Source organism: Eptesicus fuscus, chromosome 13 (genome assembly GCF_027574615.1).
Source record: "Eptesicus fuscus isolate TK198812 chromosome 13, DD_ASM_mEF_20220401, whole genome shotgun sequence".
NCBI classification, from domain to species: Eukaryota; Metazoa; Chordata; class Mammalia; order Chiroptera; family Vespertilionidae; genus Eptesicus; species Eptesicus fuscus.
This window is the reverse complement of record NC_072485.1, coordinates 2,173,052-2,196,456: the sequence shown is the minus strand read 5'-3', so window position 1 is coordinate 2,196,456 and position 23,405 is coordinate 2,173,052. Positions and strand designations below refer to the sequence as shown.

The 23,405-nt window shown below is 61.7% G+C and overlaps 1 protein-coding gene across 1 annotated transcript in view; it reads left to right on the top strand.

Moving 5' to 3' along the window:
• Positions 1-3,629: 3,629 nt before the first annotated feature.
• Positions 3,630-23,405, top strand: part of TMPRSS4 (transmembrane serine protease 4) — a 36,404-nt gene continuing 16,628 nt past the window's right edge. The window contains exons 1-3 of the mRNA XM_054725085.1: positions 3,630-3,831; positions 18,812-18,890; positions 20,169-20,282. Of these exons, the coding sequence (XP_054581060.1) occupies positions 3,829-3,831; positions 18,812-18,890; positions 20,169-20,282 (196 nt within the window). The 5' untranslated portion in view covers positions 3,630-3,828. The remainder of the gene's footprint in view (positions 3,832-18,811; positions 18,891-20,168; positions 20,283-23,405) is intronic.

The window sequence follows — 23,405 nt, the reverse complement described above, 5'->3', positions numbered from 1 at the left end:
CGGGGGATACTGCGGGCACACGGGGGATACTGAGGGCACACGGGGACACTGCGGGCACACGGGGGATACTGAGGGCACACGGGGACACTGCGGGCACACGGGGGATACTGCGGGAACATGGGGGACACTGCGGGCACACGGGGGATACTGAGGGCACACGGGGACACTGCGGGCACACGGGGGATACTGAGGGCACACGGTGGATACTGCGGGCACACGGGGGATACTGAGGGCACACGGGGGATACTGAGGGCACACGGGGACACTGCGGGCACACGGGGGACACTGCGGGCACACGGGGGATACTGAGGGCACACGGTGGATACTGCGGGCACACGGGGGATACTGAGGGCACACGGGGGATACTGAGGGCACACGGGGGATACTGAGGGCACACGGGGGATACTGCGGGAACATGGGGGACACTGCGGGCACACGGGGGATACTGCGGGCACACGGGGGATACTGAGGGCACACGGGGGATACTGCGGGCACACGGGGGATACTGAGGGCACACGGGGACACTGCGGGCACACGGGGGATACTGCGGGCACACGGGGGATACTGAGGGCACACGGGGACACTGCGGGCACACGGGGGATACTGAGGGCACACGGGGGATACTGCGGGCACACGGGGGATACTGAGGGCACACGGGGACACTGCGGGCACACGGGGGATACTGAGGGCACACGGTGGATACTGCGGGCACACGGGGGATACTGAGGGCACACGGGGGATACTGCGGGCACACGGGGGATACTGAGGGCACACGGGGACACTGCGGGCACACGGGGGATACTGCGGGCACACGGGGGATACTGAGGGCACACGGGGACACTGCGGGCACACGGGGGATACTGAGGGCACACGGGGACACTGCGGGCACACGGGGGATACTGAGGGAACACGGGGGACACTGCGGGCACACGGGGGATACTGAGGGCACACGGGGACACTGCGGGCACACGGGGGATACTGAGGGCACACGGGGGATACTGCGGGCACACGGGGGATACTGAGGGCACACGGGGACACTGCGGGCACACGGGGGATACTGAGGGCACACGGTGGATACTGCGGGCACACGGGGGATACTGAGGGCACACGGGGGATACTGAGGGCACACGGGGGATACTGCGGGCACACGGGGGATACTGCGGGCACACGGGGGATACTGAGGGCACACGGGGACACTGCGGGCACACGGGGGATACTGAGGGCACACGGGGACACTGCGGGCACACGGGGAATACTGAGGGCACACGGGGGATACTGAGGGCACACGGGGGATACTGCGGGCACACGGGGGATACTGAGGGCACACGGGGGATACTGCGGGCACACGGGGGATACTGCGGGCACACGGGGGATACTGAGGGCACACGGGGGACACTGCGGGCACACGGGGACACTGCGGGCACACGGGGGATACTGAGGGCACACGGGGACACTGCGGGCACACGGGGAATACTGAGGGCACACGGGGGATACTGCGGGCACACGGGGGATACTGCGGGCACACGGGGGATACTGCGGGCACACGGGGGATACTGAGGGCACACGGGGGATACTGAGGGCACACGGGGACACTGCGGGCACACGGGGGATACTGAGGGCACACGGGGACACTGCGGGCACACGGGGAATACTGAGGGCACACGGGGGATACTGCGGGCACACGGGGGATACTGCGGGCACACGGGGGATACTGCGGGCACACGGGGGATACTGCGGGAACATGGGGGATACTGAGGGCACACGGGGAATACTGAGGGCACACGGGGGAAACTGAGGGCACACGGGGGATACTGAGGGCACACGGGGACACTGCGGGCACACGGGGGATACTGAGGGCACACGGGGACACTGCGGGCACACGGGGAATACTGAGGGCACACGGGGGATACTGCGGGCACACGGGGGATACTGCGGGCACACGGGGGACACTGCGGGAACACGGGGGATACTGAGGGCACATGGGGGATACTGCGGGCACACGGGGGACACTGAGGGCACACGGGGGATACTGAGGGCACACGGGGACACTGCGGGCACACGGGGGATACTGAGGGCACACGGGGGATACTGAGGGCACAGGGGGGATACTGAGGGCACACGGGGGATACTGCGGGCACACGGGGGATACTGAGGGCACACGGGGGATACTGCGGGCACACGGGGGATACTGCGGGCACACGGGGGATACTGCGGGCACACGGGGGATACTGAGGGCACACAGAGGATACTGAGGGCACACGGGGGATACTGCGGGCACACGGGGGATACTGCGGGCACACGGGGGATACTGCGGGCACACGGGGGATACTGAGGGCACACGGGGGATACTGCGGGCACACGGGGGATACTGAGGGCACACGGGGGATACTGAGGGCACACGGGGGATACTGCGGGCACACGGGGGATACTGAGGGCACACGGGGGATACTGAGGGCACACGGGGGATACTGCGGGCACACGGGGGACACTGCGGGCACACGGGGGATACTGAGGGCACACGGGGGATACTGCGGGCACACGGGGGATACTGAGGGCACACGGGGGATACTGAGGGCACACGGGGGATACTGCGGGCACACGGGGATACTGCGGGCACACGGGGGATACTGAGGGCACACGGGGGATACTGAGGGCACACGGGGGATACTGCGGGCACACGGGGACACTGCGGGCACACGGGGGATACTGAGGGCACACGGGGACACTGCGGGCACATGGGGGATACTGAGGGCACACGGGGGATACTGCGGGCACACGGGGGATACTGCAGGCACACGGGGGATACTGCGGGCACATGGGAATACTGCGGGCACACGGGGGACACTGCGGGCACACGGGGGATACTGAGGGCACATGGGAATACTGCGGGCACACTGGGGATACTGCGGGCACACGGGGGACACTGCGGGCACACGGGGGATACTGAGGGCACACGGGGGATACTGCGGGCACACGGGGGACACTGCCGGCACACGGGGGATACTGCGGGCACACGGGGGACACTGCGGGCACACGGGGGACACTGCGGGCACACGGGGGATACTGCGGGCACACGGGGGATACTGCGGGCACACGGGGGATACTGAGGGCACACGGGGGATACTGCGGGCACACGGGGGATACTGAGGGCACACGGGGGATACTGAGGGCACACGGGGGATACTGAGGGCACACGGGGGATACTGCGGGCACGTGACAGGAGAGCCCTGTGCAGAAAGCTTTGCACCAGGCCGTGTTTCTATCCTAAGAGAGGGTAGCAATCCGTCCCACGGAGCAACAAACGGTGTTGTCCGATCCCCAAACTCCTCCACTTACCCAGCCCCGAACGGCAGCACCACAGGAGTGAGAACTCACAGCCGTCTCCGGCAGCCACGCCTGTGGGTCGGTGGAAGCCTTTGGGCGGGAAGGCTTTGCGACATGGAGGTGTGTCACCTGCTCTGAGGCCAAGGCCCAGGAGCGGCTGCAGGTGCTGTTCCTGCCCCTCAGGTGGGTGTCAGGTTACAGACGTACCACCATTCCAGTTTGGCAACTCCACCTGAAGGGCTGTCTCACCGCCCCACAGTCCCCACCTCACTCCTTGCAGGGACAGCAGCGCTGGGAGGGGGCAGCTCGCTGAGCGAAGGGATGCCGGGCACCTAGGCCTCCTCCTGCCAAAGCTTCCGGGGGGTGGGGCAGGGGGCTCTGACCTGCTGACCAGCCGGGGTCCCAGCCAGCCGGCCCTCAGCCGGCCCTCAGTCGGCCCTGCTCCTCACTCCGGTTGCTGACCTCAGCTCCAGGCCAAACAGAAAGCAAGATCTCAGAGCCAGCATGGTGAGTGTGGAGGCCCTGCTCTGAAGATGGGGGGGGGGGGGGGAAGGGGTGGCTACGCTCCCTGTAAAGAGCCCTTCAGGCAGCCTAAGAGGTCATCAGCTGAGAATTTCCTAACATTCTCCAGGTTAAAAAGAGGTCACACCTGGGCCCAGCTGGCGTGGCTCAGTGGTTGAGAGTCGACCTATGAACCAGGAGGTCACTGTTCAGTTCCCGGTCAGGGCACATGCCTGGGCTGCGGGCTCAAACCCCAGTGTGGGGCGTGCAGGAGGCAGCGGATCCATGATTCTCTCTCATCGTCGATGTTTCTCTCTCCCTTGCCCTCAATCTCTGGAATCAATTTAAATATATATTTTTAAGAAATGAGGCCACACTGCATTGCTCCTCACCTCTCAGCACCCACCTCCCTGTCTCCTCCCTCCCAGCAGCCCTTGCACCTGCACCGAGGAAGCTGAGACTGGGCGGCCAAGGCGGCCTTTCTGACCACCCCCTCCTGAGCCCGCCTGCTCCTTGCTGGGGTCTCCTGGCCGCCTGGCGGAGGCTGGAGCGTTCTGAGAGCCAGGGGCTGTTCTGACGCCTCACTGGCCTTTGCCACCTCCCCGGAGAGATGGCTCCTTTTCCTTTTAAAGAAAGCAGTGGGGCTGCCTCCGAGCCCCGAGGCTTCCGTGGCAGCTGCTCTTCCTCTCCTCCGGCCTGTCCTCTCTCCGTCCCCCAATACGGGAGCTGCTCCACTGCCTTGGAGCAGAGAGAACAGACCCCAGACGGCAGACACAGGGGGAGTAAATGCGGGTCTGAGGGGCTCAGAAAACCTGCCTTCTCCAATCGCGGCCAAGATGCTGCAGGTGCCCAACAACCAGCATGGCAGTGAGCGGTGAGCGGGCAGGGAAGGGCCAGCCAGGGCAGGGGAGGCTCCTGTCCAACGGGAGAGGTGACAGACGGGCCCTCAGAGCACTCCCACTCGGCCCAGCCCTCGCCCTGGGGCTCCTCTGGAAAGTCTGGCCACGCTGCGCCCAGCGCTGGGGTGGCAGAGGGTCAGGGAGGGGAGGGCCTGGCCCGGCCACTCAATCCAGCCCTGTCCAGCCAGCCCCCAGCCTGTGCGCAGAGCAGCCGGGGTCCCTCGGGCTCTCGGGGGCGGGGGGGGGGGGGGTAGAGGGAGCAGCGCCAGCGCTGACCTGAGCTGCCCCAGGGAACTGGGGGAGCCTGGGGGGGCGGCGGGAGGGGTAGTTTCTAGGCCAATAACAAGAGCACTAACTGTGAGTCAAAAGGTGCATGGCAGCTCCCTGTACCGTTGAGACTGGACTCTTCGGGGACTCGTGCCCTCTCTCTGTGAAAGGGAGGTACTGTCCGCGCCACCCAGGCACACACGGGTTCATGGAGACGGTGGGTGTCATGGAGACGGTGGGCGTCATGGAGACGGTGGGCGTCATGGAGATGGTGGGCGTCATGGAGATGGTGGGCGGCTAAGGATGCATGTGAGCAGCTCTGTAAACCCTGAGGCCTGTGCAAATGAGGGGTTCGCTCCAGGAAGTGAATGGCAGGCCCGTGGCCTGGCCAGCCTGACCGCCATTCAGGGAAGGGGCTGGGCTTTGCCAGACAAGGGCGGGAGGGCGGGCAGGCTCGCTACGGTGGAGGCCTGGGCCCCGAAGGCCAGGCAGCAGCGTGGCCAGGATCCGGACTGAGGCAGGAGCCTCTGGCCCCCGAGCGAGCATAAAACCACCTGCGCCTAATTACCTGTCGTTCTCCTCTAATGAGGCCAGGCCCGCGTAGCTCCCAGCACCGGGACAGGCGGGACAGCTCATGCCCAGGCCCAGCCCGCCCTCCCCGACGCCCTCCCACACCCACAGCCCCGCCCAGGACTGAGTGGGTCCCGAGAGTCCTGTGTGGCTGCTGTTGCCTAACAATGTTCTCCCTTGAGCCTCTCACCTGGGTGTGCCCAGCGGGAACGGGGTGGGGAAGGCTGGCAGGGGGCGGAGCACAGTCTCTGTCCCCGAAGGGAATCACGTCCCTCAATACCCAGGCTGCAGTGAGCCCTGCAGGGACTCGGCAGCTCCCAGGGGGCGCACCCGTGAGCCCCCAGAGCAGAGTGCTGCGTGCCGCGGCCGCTCCCACCCTCTGGCTGCGCTGCAGGGAGCAGGCCCTCCGTCCCTGCCTTGCCAGCTGCTACAGGCCCAGGGCTTGGGAAGGACATTCACAACCAGAATCATCCAGAGACACGCACGACTCAGACCTCGGGGTCCTCGGTGCACAGGTGAAGGCCACTCAGCAAGAGGAGGCGGGGCCGGGACTCCGAGCTCTGGGACCCCAACACCACGGGCCCTGCCTTCCATTCGCCCTCCTCTTCCAAGATGTGTCACGATGAGTCCTGAACTTGAACTAGAATTTGAAAGAGACACTAAAAACCAGGGGCCGCACTCCCTCACCTGGAAGCTGACGGGTTTTATGATGAAGTGGGCACGGGGCGGAGCCTGCGCCGGTGGCACAGCCGAGCGGAGGGAAGGCAGTGCCGTGCCCGCCAAGAGATGGCACCCCTCGCTCATCTGCAAAGGTCACCAACGGGGAGACACTCACAGACAAAGAGCCACGATTCCCTGGACCATCGAGAAGACAGGTGAAGTCTCTCATCCAGGATCTTAGGGAACAGAACACCACACGCTCCTTCAGGTAGAGCACGGGTTTGAAGAGGGAAATTGTCAGTAAGTCAGGCCTGAGGCCGGTCCCCTGTGGGAGGCTGCGCCTCACTCGGGCTGCCAGCAGGGCCTCCAAGTCGCAGGCCCCACGGAAAGGCCTGGAGGCCAAATCCACTTCTGCCTCAGACCCCTTTGCCCACAGACATTTAAGTAGAACCAACATGTGGAGAACAGAGAAAACACCAGAGCTGCAGTGTTCACAAGCACCTAGATCCCCCCATCCCACCGCTCCCTCCCTCTGCAGCAGCCTCTGGGGGACCCACCCCACCCCATCCCGCCCCAGGCGCACGGAGCCCTTATCTGGCCTTGCCTTTGTCTGTGGCACTCTCCTTCGCCATCCAGCTTCTACCCACACACCTCCTGTTGCTTAAAATAATCTTCCCATCCGACCAGCATGGCTCAGTGGTTGGATGAGTGTTGACCTATGAACCAAGAGGTCACAGTTCGATTGCTGGTCAGGGCACAGGCCCAGGTTGCAGGTTGTAGGGGGAGTGCAGGTTGTAGGGGGAGTGCAGGAGGCAGCCAATCAGTGATTCTCTCTCATCATTGATGTTTATCTCCCTCTCCCTTCCTCTCTGAAATCAATAAAAATATTTTTAAAGTAATAATAATAATCCTCCCTGTGCCAAGGGGGAGCAGACCTCTGTCCCTCCCTCACTGCTCCCAGCATCCTCAGGGCCTCCTCCTGGAGCCGGCCCTCCCCATTGTAAAGGGCCACACCTGAGCGAACACTGTATCCTCCGCCCTTTGTTCATGAAGAGGTCACATGACATCACTTCAGGTGCCCTGGCCACCGGGGTCACTCTCCCAGGACCTCCGGTCCATGGCTTCCCTCCGGAGGTCAGGCCTTTGGCCCGTGGGCCACAACCACAGCAGCCACCCACTCAGCTCCATCACACCCAGGCGAGGCCCAGGCTCTTCCCATCCGTACTCAATGAGTTTTTTTTTTTTGTTTTTTTTATTGATTTTTTACAGAGAGGAAGAGAGAGGGATAGAGAGTTAGGAACATCGATGAGAGAGAAACATCGATCAGCTGCCTCTTGCACACCCCCTACTGGGTATGTGCCCGCAACCAAGGTACATGCCCTTGACCGGAATCGAACCTGGGACCCTTGAGTCCGCAGGCCGACGCTCTATCCACTGAGCCAAACCGGTTTCGGCCTCAATGAGTTTTAGTATCTGCTGTGTCAAGCACTTGCTAGGCTCTGTATTAATAGTGTTATTAATTATTAATAGAATAATAGACTTTGCCACTTTTGTTCACTGCTGTATATTCAGCCCCCAGAACAGTGCCTGGCTGAAAGAACAAAGTATTTTATTATTATTATTATTATTATTATTATTATTATTATTATTTTAATCCTCACCTGAGGATTTTTTTTAATTGAGTTTTTTAGAGAGAGAGGGAGAGACAGAGAGAGAGAAACATCCATCGGTTGCCTCCTGTACGCACCCAACCAGGGTGTGTATCCTGACGGGGAATCAAACCGCAACCTTTTGGTATATGGGACGACGTGCCAACCACTGACCCACCGGGCCAGGACTCGCACCACCATTGTTCATCTTTGTGGTGGTCACCAGCGTGTCTTGTGTTCTGACTGCGCGCCGGGCAGTGCGCTGGGCTGTCTGTGAGCGCACCGGTGTCGCTGAGAGCAGGCCTTCTAGCATCTCCCTTTCCCTCTTTCTCCTGACAGTGTGGCTCCGGCTGGTTAAGTAAGTTGCCTGAGGCCTGGGCTCCACCCACTTTCAGTAAAACCCCGCCTCCCCGGCAAAGGGCAGCCCCGCAGGAGCCAGGAAAGTGGTTCGGAGCTGCAGGCAGGCCATGCGACTGCCCAGTGGGAGAGCAGGGAGGCCCCAGGCCCACCTGCCCGAAATGCTGCTGCGGGGTCCACGCTGGGCTCCAAGGGGAGACGGGCCATGCAGACTGCGGAACCACACCAGGTCCCGGACAGCCAAGGCCGGTGGAGCACAGAGGCCTTGTTGTCAATACACCAGAATGGCCAAAGGCCGCGCTGGGCATGTGCCTAAACGGATGTCCATGACTCTGAGCCTGGGAATCCTAACCAGGCCCAGATACCATGAGCGGATGCAAGGACACACGGCACACTGTGCCCTTCAGTAACCCAAATGATCGATGTCACTGTGGGCACGAAGCCTTCTTTGTCTAAATGGTGTAAAAGTAGTTACTGACCACTATTCGGCTGGAGTCGGCTGGAGTGAGAAGCCTGCTGGGGAGAGCAGCTGGGAAGAGTGAGAAGAAGCCTGCTGGAGAGAGCAGCTGGGAGGAGTGAGGAGAAGCCTGCTGGAGAGAGCAGCTGGGAGGAGTGAGAAGCCTGCTGGAGAGAGCAGCTGGGATGGAGTGAGGAGAAGCCTGCTGGAGAGAGCAGCTGGGAAGAGTGAGAAGTCTGCTGGAGAGAGCAGCTGGGAGGGAGTGAGAAGAAGCCTGCTGGAGAGAGCAGCTGGGGTGGAGTGAGGAGAAGCCTGCTGGAGAGAGCAGCTGGGAGGAGTGAGAAGAAGCCTGCTGGAGAGAGCAGCTGGGAGGAGTGAGAAGAAGCCTGCTGGAGAGAGCAGCTGGGAGGAGTGAGGAGAAGCCTGCTGGAGAGAGCAGCTGGGAGGAGTGAGAAGCCTGCTGGAGAGAGCAGCTGGGAGGGAGTGTGAGCAGCTGGGCAGGAGAGACGGGAGAAGCTGCTGAGCTGGAGCTCAGGTGCCTCTACGATGTGAGGTGGTGAGTCTAGGAGGCAGCGTGCGGCTGCTCAGCTGAAGCTGTGGGTACAGGGACAGATGCTGCTTTATGGGGAAGAGGTATGCTCACCAGCCGGTGTCCGCTGCCTGCCCGCATGGACTTGGCTGTGGGGACTGCTCTGTCTGATGGCTATGTGGCCACTGGCTTCAGCAATAAGGACTCATCCTTACACACCCACAGCTCATGGCTTCTCCATCTGAGACCCAGCATCCTAGGAGATCCAGCCCCAGGCAGAGGGGCTCGGACCCGACACCTGCTGTCTAGTGAGCTGAGGATAAGGAGGAACTTGGACCGAGTTCCCAACCGTCAGTACAGTGGGCAGGGTTCGAGAAGGACCAGCCCTGACGTGGTCAAATGGGAGAATTTGGAAGAAAACACGGACTCAGAACAAGACAGAGCTGCTCAGAGCACCAGCGCTCGCTCCGTGCTCTACACAGACCTTCACCCATGATGCGGCCGCCAAGCTCCCCCTCCCCCGCGGGTGCCCCGGGAGCAGCCAGAACAAGAAGAACGCGCAGCGGCCCTGCACAGTCACCCCGCACCCTGCACAGTCCCCCCGCGGCCCCGACGCTGTGGGCTCTGCTCCCTGGTGCGGTCGCCCCCACTCCCAGAGGCAGGCGCGGGCCAGGAGGGGTACGGACTCGCCCGAGGTGGCTCTGCAGGTACATGGAGTCGGTCTTTATAGCACCCAAGTCCCTCTTCCTCCCACCGCTCTCCGCCTCCTTAGCTCAGACCAGAGGACAGCCAGGACCAGGAGAGGGAGGGGGCTCTCAGAGGCGGTCCCCACGTGTGGGATTCCTTCGTGAACATCGACGCCTCCACCTCATGGACAGCAGCTCAGGTCAACGGCCACGCGAGAGCCGCGAACTTTCGGGCCCTCGCCCTTCCTCAGCCCTCCCTTCCGCCAGGCTGAGTCCCCGCGTCTCGGGCCTGGCTCCTGGCGCCTCTCTGAGCCCCCTCAGCTGTGCCCAGGGGTTGTCCTTGGCTGCGCAAAAGTGGGGCGCCCTCTTCCCCTCGGGCCCCCTGACCTGCCGCCTGGGGACGGAAGGAAAGACCACCGCGTGGAGCAGAATTGTTGGGAGCTCAGAGAGAACAGGAGGCTGCCTCCGGCCGGAGGGCAGGACCTGGGAGGGCCGGGAGCCGGAGTGACAGCAGCGTCGCCGGAGCCCAGGGCCCTCCTCCGGCCCACTCAGCGACCCCCTCACGCCGCCCCTGCGCTGTCTGGACATGACACTTAGTGGCAGAGAGCACAATGGCTGCGTGCCTCAGTTTCTCCTTTGTGAAGGAGGGGTGGCTACACCTTCCGCCTCTCCCCTGGCCTTCCCTGGAGGTAAGAGCAAGGCTGGCACACAGAGGCCGAGTCTGAGACGAGGGCAGCTGGGCAGCAGCTGGCAGTGGGGTAGGAGCGGGTACCTGACCCCCGTCTGCCCCGGGCCTGCCCCGGAGCCATGATGTGCTGGGATGGGGGCCAAGGGACTCGGCCCAGATTGCCAACAGGTCGGCGCCGCTGTGTTCAGAACAAGGCAAACGGTGTCAACGCAGCGGCCAAGACCGAGGTTAGGCCTTCAGGACAAGGAGCCGCTGTCGGCGCCCGAGCACCAGGCAGAGCGAGCTAGACGGTCCTGAGTCCCGCGAGCGAGGGCTCGGTGCCCACCTGTGCGTGGCAAGGTGGAGGGCGGGTCTGTCTGGGACGGGAAGCGGGCGATCGGACGCTGCTGGGCATCCCAGCCTGGCTCACCTCCGGAAGCCCTGCCCGCCCTCCTGTGCCCCCTCACCTTACCTGTCATGGCTGAGGCACCCAGGAGAGAGGGTCTTGCTACCGCCTGGCAAAGGGATCCAATTGCTTTACCCAAGAGGCAGGGGCCGAGGACAGGGCCTCTAACCGTGGGGCTAGGGTAGGATGCAGGGTCAGGGTCAGAGTGCAGTGTGAGGCCCCTCAGGACAGCCCCCCGAACACCTGAGCCCGAGGAGGCCAGGGGCCAAGCTCTGCACTGAGCTGCCTGTGAGCAGCCTCTGCTGGCCCAGAACTGCCCCTATCCCCCCCCCCCCCGCTCCCTCCCTCCCCGTCCCCTGGGACCCCCTGCTGTGTCCCCACCTCAGCAACCTCGCTGCCACCTGCCAGGGCCCAGAGGACCTGTTTATTCCATCACCTAGCAACGGCAGCATCCCTGGCTCTGGGTTCTCCCTGGGAGACCGTGGGAAGCCAAGGCATTAGCCCCCATGGGAGCCTGAATCTACCTCAGAACCAGGGCCAGGCAGCCCCTTCTAGGTGCCCTGCGTCCTGCCTTCTCCCACACCCCGATCATCCCAGCTCCCCGCTGCCAACTGCATTCCAGAGCAAGGATGCAGAGCCGGCGTTACAGCGAGGGGGCGAGAAGCACGGCCCGGCAGGCTGCTGGGCCAGAACAGCAGGCAGAGGAGCTGGCCTGGCCCTCAGCTCCTGTGGCCTCTGCGAGCCTCTTCTTCCTCTCCTCATGCCTCATGGACCCATCGTCCCCCTCGTGGAGGACACCCCTCCACTGTGTGGTTCTGAACCCTTTTATCTGCTTCACCAACTCCGAGAGAGAGTTCCCAACGACCCTGACCCTACGGGATCTTGAGGTTCAGAGAGGTTGAGGGCTGTGCCCAAGGCCACACAGCAAGTAGAAGACAAGGCAAGATAAAAAAAAAAAAAAAAATCACACTCCCTAGGCTGGGTCTTTGTGGCTTCTCTGCAGCACACATAATCCTCACCCCCCTTTTAAAGTAACTCCCCCACCCCCAGCCCACCCCCAGCCCGGGTGTCTGGATCCAGCATCTCTGAGCTGGAAGGTTGGGACAGCAAAGCCCACCGGAGTTTCTCTGGGATCTGAAACCCCGGAGGCGGAGGGTAACTGGTAACAAAAGGAAGGAGAAGCGGGTGAGCACGGTGCACATCCAACAGAAGAGAGGAGAGAAGGCCGGTCTCAATAAAGACCCTGCTTGGTGCCACGCACTCAGTAGGCGCTTCCCCAGGCGCCACGGGAGGGCAGGCCTCTCGCCCCTGTTCAAGGATGACGCCCCAGAGCCAGAACCCAAGCAAAGGTGGGGGTGCCCTCAGCTGAGGAAGGGCTGGAGACGCCGGTGGAATCTCCGCTTGTCGGTGGCACGCTAACTACGTGCAACCAGACTGCATTGCAGGGCAGTAAAGAAGCTAAAGGCCAGCACCAGCCAGTGACACCCACGTGGGTCCTGAAAGGGTGGGAGATGCCAACAGCAGCCCACCGGGTCCAAGAGCCTGGCCCAGGAGCTGGAGCCGTCACTCCTGGCGCTGAGGCCACAGGAGCCGTGGTTCCCTCTCCGTGAGTCGGAGCTCGTCCCTCAGGGCTGTTCTGAGGACTGACTGCGCTGGCGTGGATGGAAGACACTGCACACCATGGAACGTCCCAGCTGCAGTGACAGTGTTCTGTCCCCGCATCTGGGTCTTGATGAATCTCCTGCCGCCACCAGTAACCAACCGAGGAGCAGGCAAGGTGACCCTCTGACTAACCGGCAGCGGCAGGTGTTTCCAGGCATCCTGACCCCTGCCCAGGTCCCCTCCCAGCCTCCCCCCAGCTCCGCCCGCCCGGCCCTCCTGGCCTCTGGGATCTGAGCTTTCTTCCCAGACAAGCCCTCGTGGAGCCCGGGTTGGGCGGGATCTGTGCGTCAGGCCCTGCGGCACTGAGTCAGCAGGGCACAGGCCTGCCCGGCCGGCAGCCCAGCACAGAGCAAAAGGCCAGGTGCCCGTGGGCCGGGCTGGGCGAGGCCATGGAAAGTGTGGCCAGGGGCTGGGCCAAGCTGGGGATAAACTGAGACGCCCCCAGCAGAGCAGGTGACACCGTTGGCCTCTGGCGGGCTCTCAGTCCATCAACTCCAGGGCCAGACATGTCCCGTCCGCCTGTCTCCTCTGCGGAGGGTCCCCAGGGGCCCTCTCGGCTCTGCATCCTGTGATGAGGGCAGGGCCTCACCGCAGTGCAGCCGCCGGCCAGGTCCCTGCGCCCACATCGCTCAGCCCGTCCTCTCCTGCCCCAGCTCAGGGTGGACTCTGGGCTGAGGTCCCCATCTCCGTCCTGCTCAGGAAAGCCACGGACACTGTGGACCCCGACTGCATGCAGAGGCCTAACGAGCACCCACCTTTCCCTGCCCATCATCCCCAACACCCATGACCTTCAGCAACCCCTCTTCCCGGAAATGCAGCAGCCCCTCCCCTCTGACCTCTGTGCCCGAGATGTTTGCCAGAGAGGCTTCCAGAGAGGCCAGCAGCAGCTGCCGAGGCGAGCGGAGGCCGAGCCAGAGGTGGCTCCTCGGGCCCCTCCGCGAGGCCAGGCAGGTGCTCTGCGTTGTCTCTGACCCTCAGACGCACGGCGCCGAGGGGCCCAGAATCCTCGCTCTTCACTGCTGGTCGGCGCAGGGCCTCGTGTCACTCACCAGCCGGTGTTTAAGAAGGTAACGAGCCTCCACAACCCGCCACCCAAGGCAAAAGCGAGGACTTAGCAATACCTACAGCTGATCGTGAGCGCCTCCTGCTGAGGCAGGTGAGCCGGTCTCTTTGGTTTAATGATCCGAAGGTCTTTTTTAAAAATATATGTTTTTACTGATTTTAGAGAGGAAGGGAGAGAGATATAGAAACATCAATGCTGAGAGAGAACATTGATCGGCTGCCTGTTGCACACCCCCCACTGGGGATCGAGCTCGCCACCCGGGCATGTGCCCCCACCGGAATGGAACCATGACCTCCTGGTTCATAGGTCGACACTCAACCACTGAGCCATGCCGGCTGGGCAACGCGGCAGGTCTTGATTGCACGTCTTTGATAGGCCGGGGACCATGCCGAAGTCAGCAGCATCCCCAATCCTTGGTCCCCGTCTCCTTGCTTCTTTACGGAAAAGGGCCTTGTCCTGTGTGATATTTGGGGACTTACTCTCTCCTCTGACACTGCTCTGCCAGCGCCATCTGTCATTTGGTGATACCAGACTCGATCTGTCCTTTGGTTGAATATGACGCAGTCAGTGTTCTCAAGGCTGGCCCGGGACTGAGTCCTGAGACTGAGATGTCCTCCTTATCCTGTCATTCCATACGTATTTTTAAATGCCAGCTATGTGCCTGGGGTGGTGGGGGGGCGCCGGGACTCAGTCATTACCCTGAGAACATGGTCCCTCTCTTTCTCACCTATGGTTTTTATTTAGTTTATTAGAGGCCCGGTGCATGAACATTCATGCCCTGGAGGGGGGTCCCTCAGCCCAGCCTGCCCCTCTCCCAGTCCGGGAGCCCTCAGGGGCAGGAGGCGACCCGGTGATCAGAGGAAGGCGACGTCCCCATCACACCTCGCTGCTGCCACTGCCAGCAGTGCAAGCCTCGGCCGGCCCTGGTTGCCTGAGCCTCGGGCGGCCCTGGGTGTCTTGGGGGCTGAGGGCGGGTCCGGCCACATCGTGTGCCTGCTGCCCCACCCCAGCTGGGCTGAAAGGACTGGGGGACTCCAGCAGGGCTGAGGGGACTGGGCGCCGCCATCTTTGTGATGGTGTAAGGGTCAATTTGCATATTCCCTCTTTATTCGATAGGATTAGTTCCTCTTTCTGTCTTGCTTTCAGAAGGGTGAGACACTTGTCCGCCGGTCTCTGTTCATGCGGAGCACCTGAACCCTGAGTCACGAGCTGAGGCCCCTCCGGCCCAAGGTCCAGAAATGTGGAATGTGGGCGTCCCTGCTCCCTGTGTCTCAGCTTCCAGCACATTCCAGGCCCATCAAAGCCACTTGGTCAATATTTGTTAAACTAACCATAAACAAAAGGGACTTGCCCCACCCACTTCCATAAGGCGGCTGGCGTGTGCTGACTCAGCGGAGAGGAATGCATTGCCTGGGAAAGGGCTACTAAACGGGTGTCCATGACACCCCCTGCCCTCCCCTCCTGTCCTGCCTCTCACCTCTCAGCCAGTACCCTCTCACCTGCTCACTGAACCCCAAGAGCCTCCAATCCACACGCGAGGCCTATTGCCTTCATCTACCCTCGCTGAATCTTCCCACCCCGCCTCCGCCTCCCTCCTCTGCCCCCAGCCATGGGGGCCTCTTTAGCTTTTCTGCTGTATCTGTGTGGCCTGCTGCCTACCTGCCTGCCTGGCTGCTTCATGTCATTCAAGCCTCAGCCAGAGGCCCGCCCTAACCCCGGGCCCCTCCCCTCGGCCTCCCACTCTAACTACCCATCCAGCCACTGTCTCCTTGCCGGCTTTACTCTCAGCACAGCGCCTGTCACTCTCTGGCCTTTTCTGCTGTCTCTGTGGTCCTCCTCCCTGATTCTCCCCTCCACCCCACCCCCGCCTCTCCTGAGCGGAGGGCAGGCGCCACCTGTCTTGTCTGGGCCCTTCTCCCATCCCGCTGCAGTTACTTCTCATTTGTCTTTGACCCATAGCTCCTCGACCAGTTCCTGATATAACAGAGATGCTCAGTAAGTGTTGGTTTGGTTTAATAATTATTTAGTGCTACATACTGGTTACCACACAGTTAGGATCAATCCTGTTCACCCTTAAATTTGACTCAGACAAAGGACTTTGGACTGTGCCATTTGTGTGTCGATCACCGTGATCATCATTGTCACCTGACTCTGTAGCCACAGCAAGGCAGAGTGGCCCGGCTCACTCACATCTTTATTGGGGAAATTGACCCCGTCCAGGCCCTGGTGATGGTGGAGGAAAATGTCAGGAAATGAACTACAGTGCAGAGGCCTGAGTTCAGCTCCATCCAGCAGGCACTTCTTGGGTCTTTGCTAAGAACAAGCCCAATGCAAAACCCTGAGGGCACAAAGGCAGTAAGAAACAGGAACCCCAGCCCTGGCTGGTGTTGCTCAGTGGTTAGAGCATCACACTCGGACTGAAGGGTCCCGGGTTCGATTCTGGTCAAGGACACATACCTCAGTTGCCGGTTCCCGGGCCCTGGTCAGGGTTCGTGCAGGAGGCAACCAATCGATGTTTCTCTCACATCAATGTTTCTCTGTCTCTCCCTCTCTCTTCCCCTCTCTCTAAAAATCAATGGGAAAATATCCTCGGGTGAGGATTAACAAAAGAGAGAGAGAGAGAAGCAGGCGCCAGTGGAGGATGAGTGATAAAGTCCTGCACTAATGGGGCACAGGGTGGCAGGGCACAGGGTGGCAGGGCACAGGGCGGGGCCTCCGTGTCCAGCCAGCACTGCCCACCAGGCGTCTCAGCTCATCCTCGCTGCGGCGCTCAGAGGCCGGGGTTTTCCCCGCGTTACAGAGGGCAATGCTGACCCTCAGGGCGGTGAAGCGCCTTCCCGAAGGCTCACAGTCCAAGGAGGCAGCGCCCGGGTGACAATGCGCCTGCAGACTCGGGGCCTGGCTGTCTGCTATGACCCAGCCGCCCGGGGCCTGGTGTCACCAGAGGGCAAGCCAGGCCTTCCCGCCAGCAGACCACAGTGTTTAAAGAAGCTCCTTCGCCGGCCAGCGTGGCTCAGGGGTTAAGCGTTGACCTATGAACCAGGAGGTCAGGGTTTGATTCCTGGTCAGTGCACATGCCCGGGTTGCGGACTCGATCCCCAGTGGGTGCGTGCAGGAGGCAGCCGATCCCTGAGTCTCTCTCATCATGGATGTTTCTGTCTCTCTCCCTCTCGCTTCCTCTCTGAATCAATAAAAATATATTTAAAAAGAAAGAAAGCTCCTTCTCCCAATGACTATCTGCCGTGTTCGGCCATGGGAGCAGGCAGCACCCAGGGACTCCCCACCTCTGATCGGGGGCACTCACCCAGGGGCGAGGAGACACACAGGTGGGACGGGAACATTCCCGGCCAGCATTGTCTAGGGTCCGCGGTCTCTCCCCCCACCACTGGCGCAGTCAGACCCTCAACTCAGCACCGGGCAGGCCCTGGCTGGAGGCCTCGCATTTGGACCTGCTGACCCCAGCCTGTGTGGTCCCGGCCCTGGGCCCGACCCTGGGCCCGACCTGGAAAGGGGGCAGAGACGAGGGAGGCTCTGGAAGGCGCAGGAGCAGGTTTCAGGCAGCGTGCACCCTGGCAGCGCCCTCTCCCCGCCCGTCGCCTGGCAGAAGGCATAGCATGGCTATGGCTCCTTCCGTGTGTGCCGCGTGGCCCTATGTGCCGAGCCCACACAGGAAGGCATGTGACTGAGGGCAGCACAGAGCCTTGCGTGCATCTGTGCACGTGTGTCGATGGGGACCTAGGGCTGCACCCTGAGGTGCTCTGGGAGTTCCGTGTTCTTGTTTGTCGGCTTGTTTTATTAGGAGTAACATCCATGCAGTAAAGTATTCAAATCGGGCCTATACCACTCCATGAATGTTTGCATATATCCACCCCGGGCAGCCGGCACTTGGGTTAAGACCTGGGAGTTTTCAGACCTTACACACGGCTCCTCAGGCTCCTGCAGTCCCCTTCCTGCTCCCCGGGGTGAGCCCTGTTCTATCTCTATCGCTGAGCACCAGCGTTCCCACTGGATGGGAGTGAAGTCAGACAGAGAACGCTCTTCTGTGTCCGGCTTCCCTCCTTTCTTGTGTCTGAGATTCATACCGGCGTCCCTGCACTGAGCAGGAGTGCTGGCCCACTTGGAGTTGTCCCATTGGTGAACAGACCGTAATTGTTGACCCCTCCCCCAGGGAGGGATGCGTGGGTTTTTCCAAGGGTTCGCTATTGTGAATGGAGCTACTACAACATCCTTGTGCAGGCTTTTCGCTAGGAATATGCACATGCTTCTCTCGCTCTAGTTGCTGCGTCACGGCACCATGGAGTCGTCATAGGTTTAGCTATGGTAGGTTCAGCCAAACTATTCTCCAAAGTATTCATACTCCCACCAACAACCTCGGGGAACTCCGGTTGCTCCACATCCTCATCAACTTGGTATTGTCGGGCTTTTTGGAGGACATTTTCCCATTGATTTTTAGGGAGAGGGGAAGAGAGAGGGAAAGACAGAAACATCCATGTGAGAGAGACACATTGATTGGTTGTCTCCTGCACGAACCCTGACCAGGGCCCAGGCCAGAGAGGAACCTGCAACCAAGGTACCTGCCCTTGACCAGAATCGATCCCGGGACCCTTTGGTCCACAGGCTGACGCTCTATCCACTGAGCCACACCGGCCAGGGCTGTCAGGCCTTTTAATTTTATCCATTCTAGTGTCGGTGTGGAGATAGTTCCTTGTGGTTTGAATTTGCATATTGAGCATCTTGGGGCCCGTACTGGCCACGGGCGTGCCCCTGTGTGGAGGACTGCTCAAGCGTTGGCGGAATCACACCTATGGAAAGGGACAGCTGACGGGCTCGGCGGACAGAAGAGCAGAATCATCTCCAGAAACTCAGCAGCACACACCAGGCGGCAACCACCATCCCCACACTGGCCACTGGCCACTGGCCACCCGGTGAGGAAACGGCCGCACCAGGTCACAGGGATGAAACTACATTCCACATTCTGAACCAAGTGCTTGGATGTCACAGACCCTCCCGCTGCGCTTCCACCGAGACGCGAACACAGGCGAGAACCAAGGGCCTGTCAGCCCCAACATGACGGCTTCTCCCTCAGCTCACTGCGTGTTTCCCTTCCATTTCAGGACCCCGACAGCGATCGGCCCCTGAACAGAGACCGGCCCCCCAACAGCGACCGGCCCCCGAACAGCGACCCGCCCCTCGGTAAGCTGGCGTCTGGCTTCCCTTTGTCTCCCTCGGCGTCTGAGTTTCAATCCGGTCCCGGCTAGGTGTGAAACCTCTCTCGCGGGGCCCTCACGACCTCCATCCAGGGCTAAATGCTGGAGAAACCGCCCCCCCCCCAATCCATCGTGCAGCAAACACGTGCGAAACAAAACAACGCGGGAGCCAGGGTTCATCCAGAAGGGGAGGGCCTGGCCTCGGGGGAAGGACCAGCAAACCTGAAGCCCCAGAGCAGGCTTCCTCCTCTCCTTCCTCGGTGGCTCGTTCTCTCACGCCTCCAAAACGCCCGCGCCGGCCATGTGCGGGCTCTGGGCGGGACCGCGACAGCGGCAGCCGGGCAGCGGGCCCTGTCCTGGGAGCCCGCCCTCTGCCAGGGTCACGCCGGCTGCACGCGCTCCCACAGGTGGAACAGGAAGTGGCCGTTTACTGACTCACAGGAGAAAACTGGGTAACAGACAGAGTGCTCCCCAATTCAAGGGGCGTTTTCCTCCCCGTCCACGTTCTTCCTTTTCTTAACAAATGTTTAATGGTCTCAGAGAGGAGGCGAGAGGGAGAGGTGCAAACATCCATGATGAGAGAGGATCACTGATGGGCTGCCTCCTGCACGCCCCCTACTGGAGATCCAGTCCACAAGCCCGGCCTGTGCCCTGACTGGGAATCGAACCGTGACCTCCTGGTTCATAGGTCGACGCTCAACCCCTGAGCCACTGACAGAGGCCCAGCCCTCCTGGTGCTTCTGGTTAAATCAAAAGAGAAGTCAGGAGCCCTACCTGGTGTGGCTCAGTGGATAGAGCATCACCGGCGGAACCAAGGTCCTGGGTGAGAGTGTGATCGAGGGCAGGTGCCTCAGTGCTTCCTCACAGCGATGTTTCTCCGTCTCTCCCTCTGCCTTCCACTCGCTCTAAAATCAATGGGCACATCCTCTGGTGAGGATTAACCAAAGAGAAGCCAGAGAGAGGGTGAAGGGTGGTAAGATGCACGGCGTGCCTCTCCCAGCGCAGAGGCAGGGCAGGCTGGAGGGGAGCACCCTAGAGCGCCCCGTAAGGGTAAGGCGGGGGGAGCGCCCCGGGCTGGGGCTCCCCTGAGGCCTGCGAGTGGATTAGCCTGGGCACTGCACGAGCTGGTGCTGAGGAGGCCGAGCTATTCGGAGGGAGTCGCCCCCCAATGCTAACCACAGCCCCCCCGAGCCGGGCAGGGGACGGGGGCCTCGGCACGAGAGGCCTCCCCGTGCTGACTCAGGCCCTTCCCTCCGCTTCACAGACAGGACCCGCCTGCGCAAACCCCGCACTCCCCTGGAGACCTTCAAGAAAGTGGGGATCCCCATCCTCGCAGCACTGCTGAGCCTGGCGATCATTGTCATCCTGGCTGTGCTCAGTAAGTGGAACCCCTCACCTCTCATTACGGCCCCACCCCCACCTTCACTCCTCATACAGCCCCCACCCCCACCTTCACCCCTCATTTCGGCCCCCACCCCCACCTTCACCCCTCATTACGGCCCCCACCCCCACCTTCACCCCTCATTATGGCCCCACCCCCACCTTCACTCCTCATACAGCCCCCACCCCCACCTTCACTCCTCATACAGCCCCCACCCCCACCTTCACCCCTCATTACGGCCCCACCCCCACCTTCACCCCTCATTTCGGCCCCCACCCCCACCTTCACCCCTCATTACGGCCCCCACCCCCACCTTCACCCCTCATTATGGCCCCCACCCCCACCTTCACCCCTCATTACGGCCCCCACCCCCACCTTCACCCCTCATTATGGCCCCCACCCCCACCTTCACTCCTCATACAGCCCCCACCCCCACCTTCACCCCTCATTATGGCCCCACCCCCACCTTCACCCCTCATTACGGCCCCCACCCCCACCTTCACCCCTCATTACGGCCCCCACCCCCACCTTCACCCCTCATACAGCCCCCACCCCCACCTTCACCCCTCATTATGGCCCCACCCCCACCTTCACCCCCACAGTAAGTGGCAGCCCCCTCTCACCCCTCCCCTGTCCCCACCTCTGAGTGACACCCTCGCCTTCCGCCTGTCCACCTGAGTCAGGGTGGGCCCTGCTACTCTGTTGTAGCCACAGGCACCGCCCCTGCTCTGAAGGGGCTCCTGGAAGAGAGGAAGGACGGCCGGCCCGCGTGGCTCAGGGGTTGAGCATCGACCTATGAACCACGAGGTCACAGTTCGATTCCTGGGCAGGGCACAGACGCAGGTCCAGGCTTGATCCGCAGTGTGGGGCGCGCAGGAGGCAGCCGATGGATGATTGTCTCTCATCATGGATGTTTCTGTCTCTCGGCCTCTCTGAAATGAATATTTTTTAAAAAAGAGACAGAGAGGGAGGCTATGAACTCACCCCATCTGTCCCGGGGGCTTCTCCACCGATCTCCTCTGCGGGGAGGGCACACGCACACTCGTTACACACCCACTCGGGCGGGCCGTTTGCACGGGCTGCCCGCCTGCCCGCCTGCCCGCCCACATCTGCCGACCGAGCTGAGTGGCCAGCAGCCCGCTGGCTGGAAGAGCAGAGCATCTGCCAGTGGCAGGTGCGAGAGGCGTCGGGGCCGAGGCAGAGCGCACCCTCCCGCCTTTAGCACCTCTTCCTCGTCTTCTGTGGCCAGTGCCTGAGACCTGTGAGGTGGCAGGCAGGCCGCCCTAGCCCGAGGAGAAACGTGAATGAGCGGGGGTTCCGCAGCCCCTCCCTTCCCACCCCCATATTCCAGGGTGAAGTCCTGGCCTTCCTCTCCCACAGCCACAGCAGGTTCCTGCTCAGCTGCCCCGGGAGTAAAGCACTGCCCGGGGCCTGGGCGGGGCCGCAGCCACTGGCTCCTGTGAGGCCCGGAGTGAGTGCCCCAGCCCCTCTTAGCCTTGGTCTTCCGTCTACGAATGTCCCGCCTCCTCGGAGGGCATCAGAGAGCTGAGGAGGTAGCGGGTGAAGTGCCCGGATGAACACCAGGCTGTGCCCACGCGGGGGCCCCGTGCAGCATGCAGAGGAGCACCCAAGGTCACACACCTGCGCTGGCCGGGAGGGCCCTCAGGCACCGGCACCGGGCACCCCCGCACGGAGGACACTCAGAGGGCGTCTGTCAGAGCCTCATTCTGTCGTGAGCACCGGGGCTCGGGCAGAGGCACGGCCGTGGGGACGCTGAGCCAGGCCCAGGCCCAGACCGCCCTCACCTCGGCCGGTGCGCCCCCCAAAGGTGGCGGTTTCAGGAGCCGCGGGCGGGCCACCCTAAGCCCAGGCGGTCCAGACATGAGCTCTCCTTCGCTGCGCAAGTGCCCGCCACGGCGGCCAGCGAAGATCCAGCCCCCGGGAGCCGGGCAGGCCCAGGGCACAGTGAGACTTGGGCGCTCCCTCTGCGCCCCAGGCCCTGGGCCCTGGGTCAGCGCCCAGAGCAGGTGACCTGAGCGTCCAGCCTGGTCAGGCTCCCTTGGTCTTTTGGCTTCGGGGGTCTCACCCGGTGACACAGTGTCCTGGCGTGGCCCAGGAGGCTCGAGTGTCCACACACCAAGCTCTGAATGTCTAGGACATATCGGACCTCCTCCCTCACTTCCCCCGGAGCAGGAGCAGCAGAGCCAGCGGGCAACATCCCGGCCCCTCGGGGAGGCGTGGAGGGGCAGCAAAGAGCTGGGGTGCGGACAGACCCTCCCTGAAATCCCGCCTCTACCCCTCAAGTGCTGTGGGCGTCAGGAAATAAACCCTCACTCATTCTCTGATTCCCTGCGGGTTAATCATGGCACCTGCCTCCTGAGGTTGGGGCCAGGGCTGCGGAGGACCCCAGGAAGCTCTGTGCAGTGAGAAGTGGGGTGCGTCAGGCTTATCATCGCTGCTCAGGGCCAGGGGGTTCTCACTGGGCTACAGAAGAGCGCCCGGCCCAGGAGGCGCTCGGCCTGCAGGGAGGTTAGAAAAGCGGTGAGCGGTGAGTTCCCTGAGGAGGTAGAGCGGCAGCTCATCCCGTCACCCAGGCAGCAGAGGAGCCACAGACCCGGGAGGCAGCAGGCGGGAGGCAAAAGCAACAACGCAAAACATCACCCTCAGGATATAGTCCTAGAAGTGGGATCACTGGGTCAAATGGCAGTTCCATATTTTACTTTTTGAGGAAACGCCATACTGTTCTCCACAGTGGCTGCACCAGTCTGCATTCCCACCAGCAGTGCACGAGGGTTCCTTTTTCTCCGCATCCTCCCAGCACTTGTCATTTGTTGATTTATTGACGATAGCCATTCTGACAGGTGTGAGATGGTACCGCATTGTCGTTTTGATTTCATCTCTCGGATGATTAGTGACTTTGAGCATGTCTTCATATGTCTCTTGGCCTCCTGTATGTCCTCTTTCAAAAAGGGTCTATTTAGATCCTTTGCCCATTTTTTTATTTGATTGTTTATCTTCCTTTTGTTAAGTTGTATGAGTTCCCTGTAAATGTTGGAGATTAAACCCTTATCAGAGATAACATTGGCAAATATGTTCTCCCATGCAGTGGGCTTTCTTGTT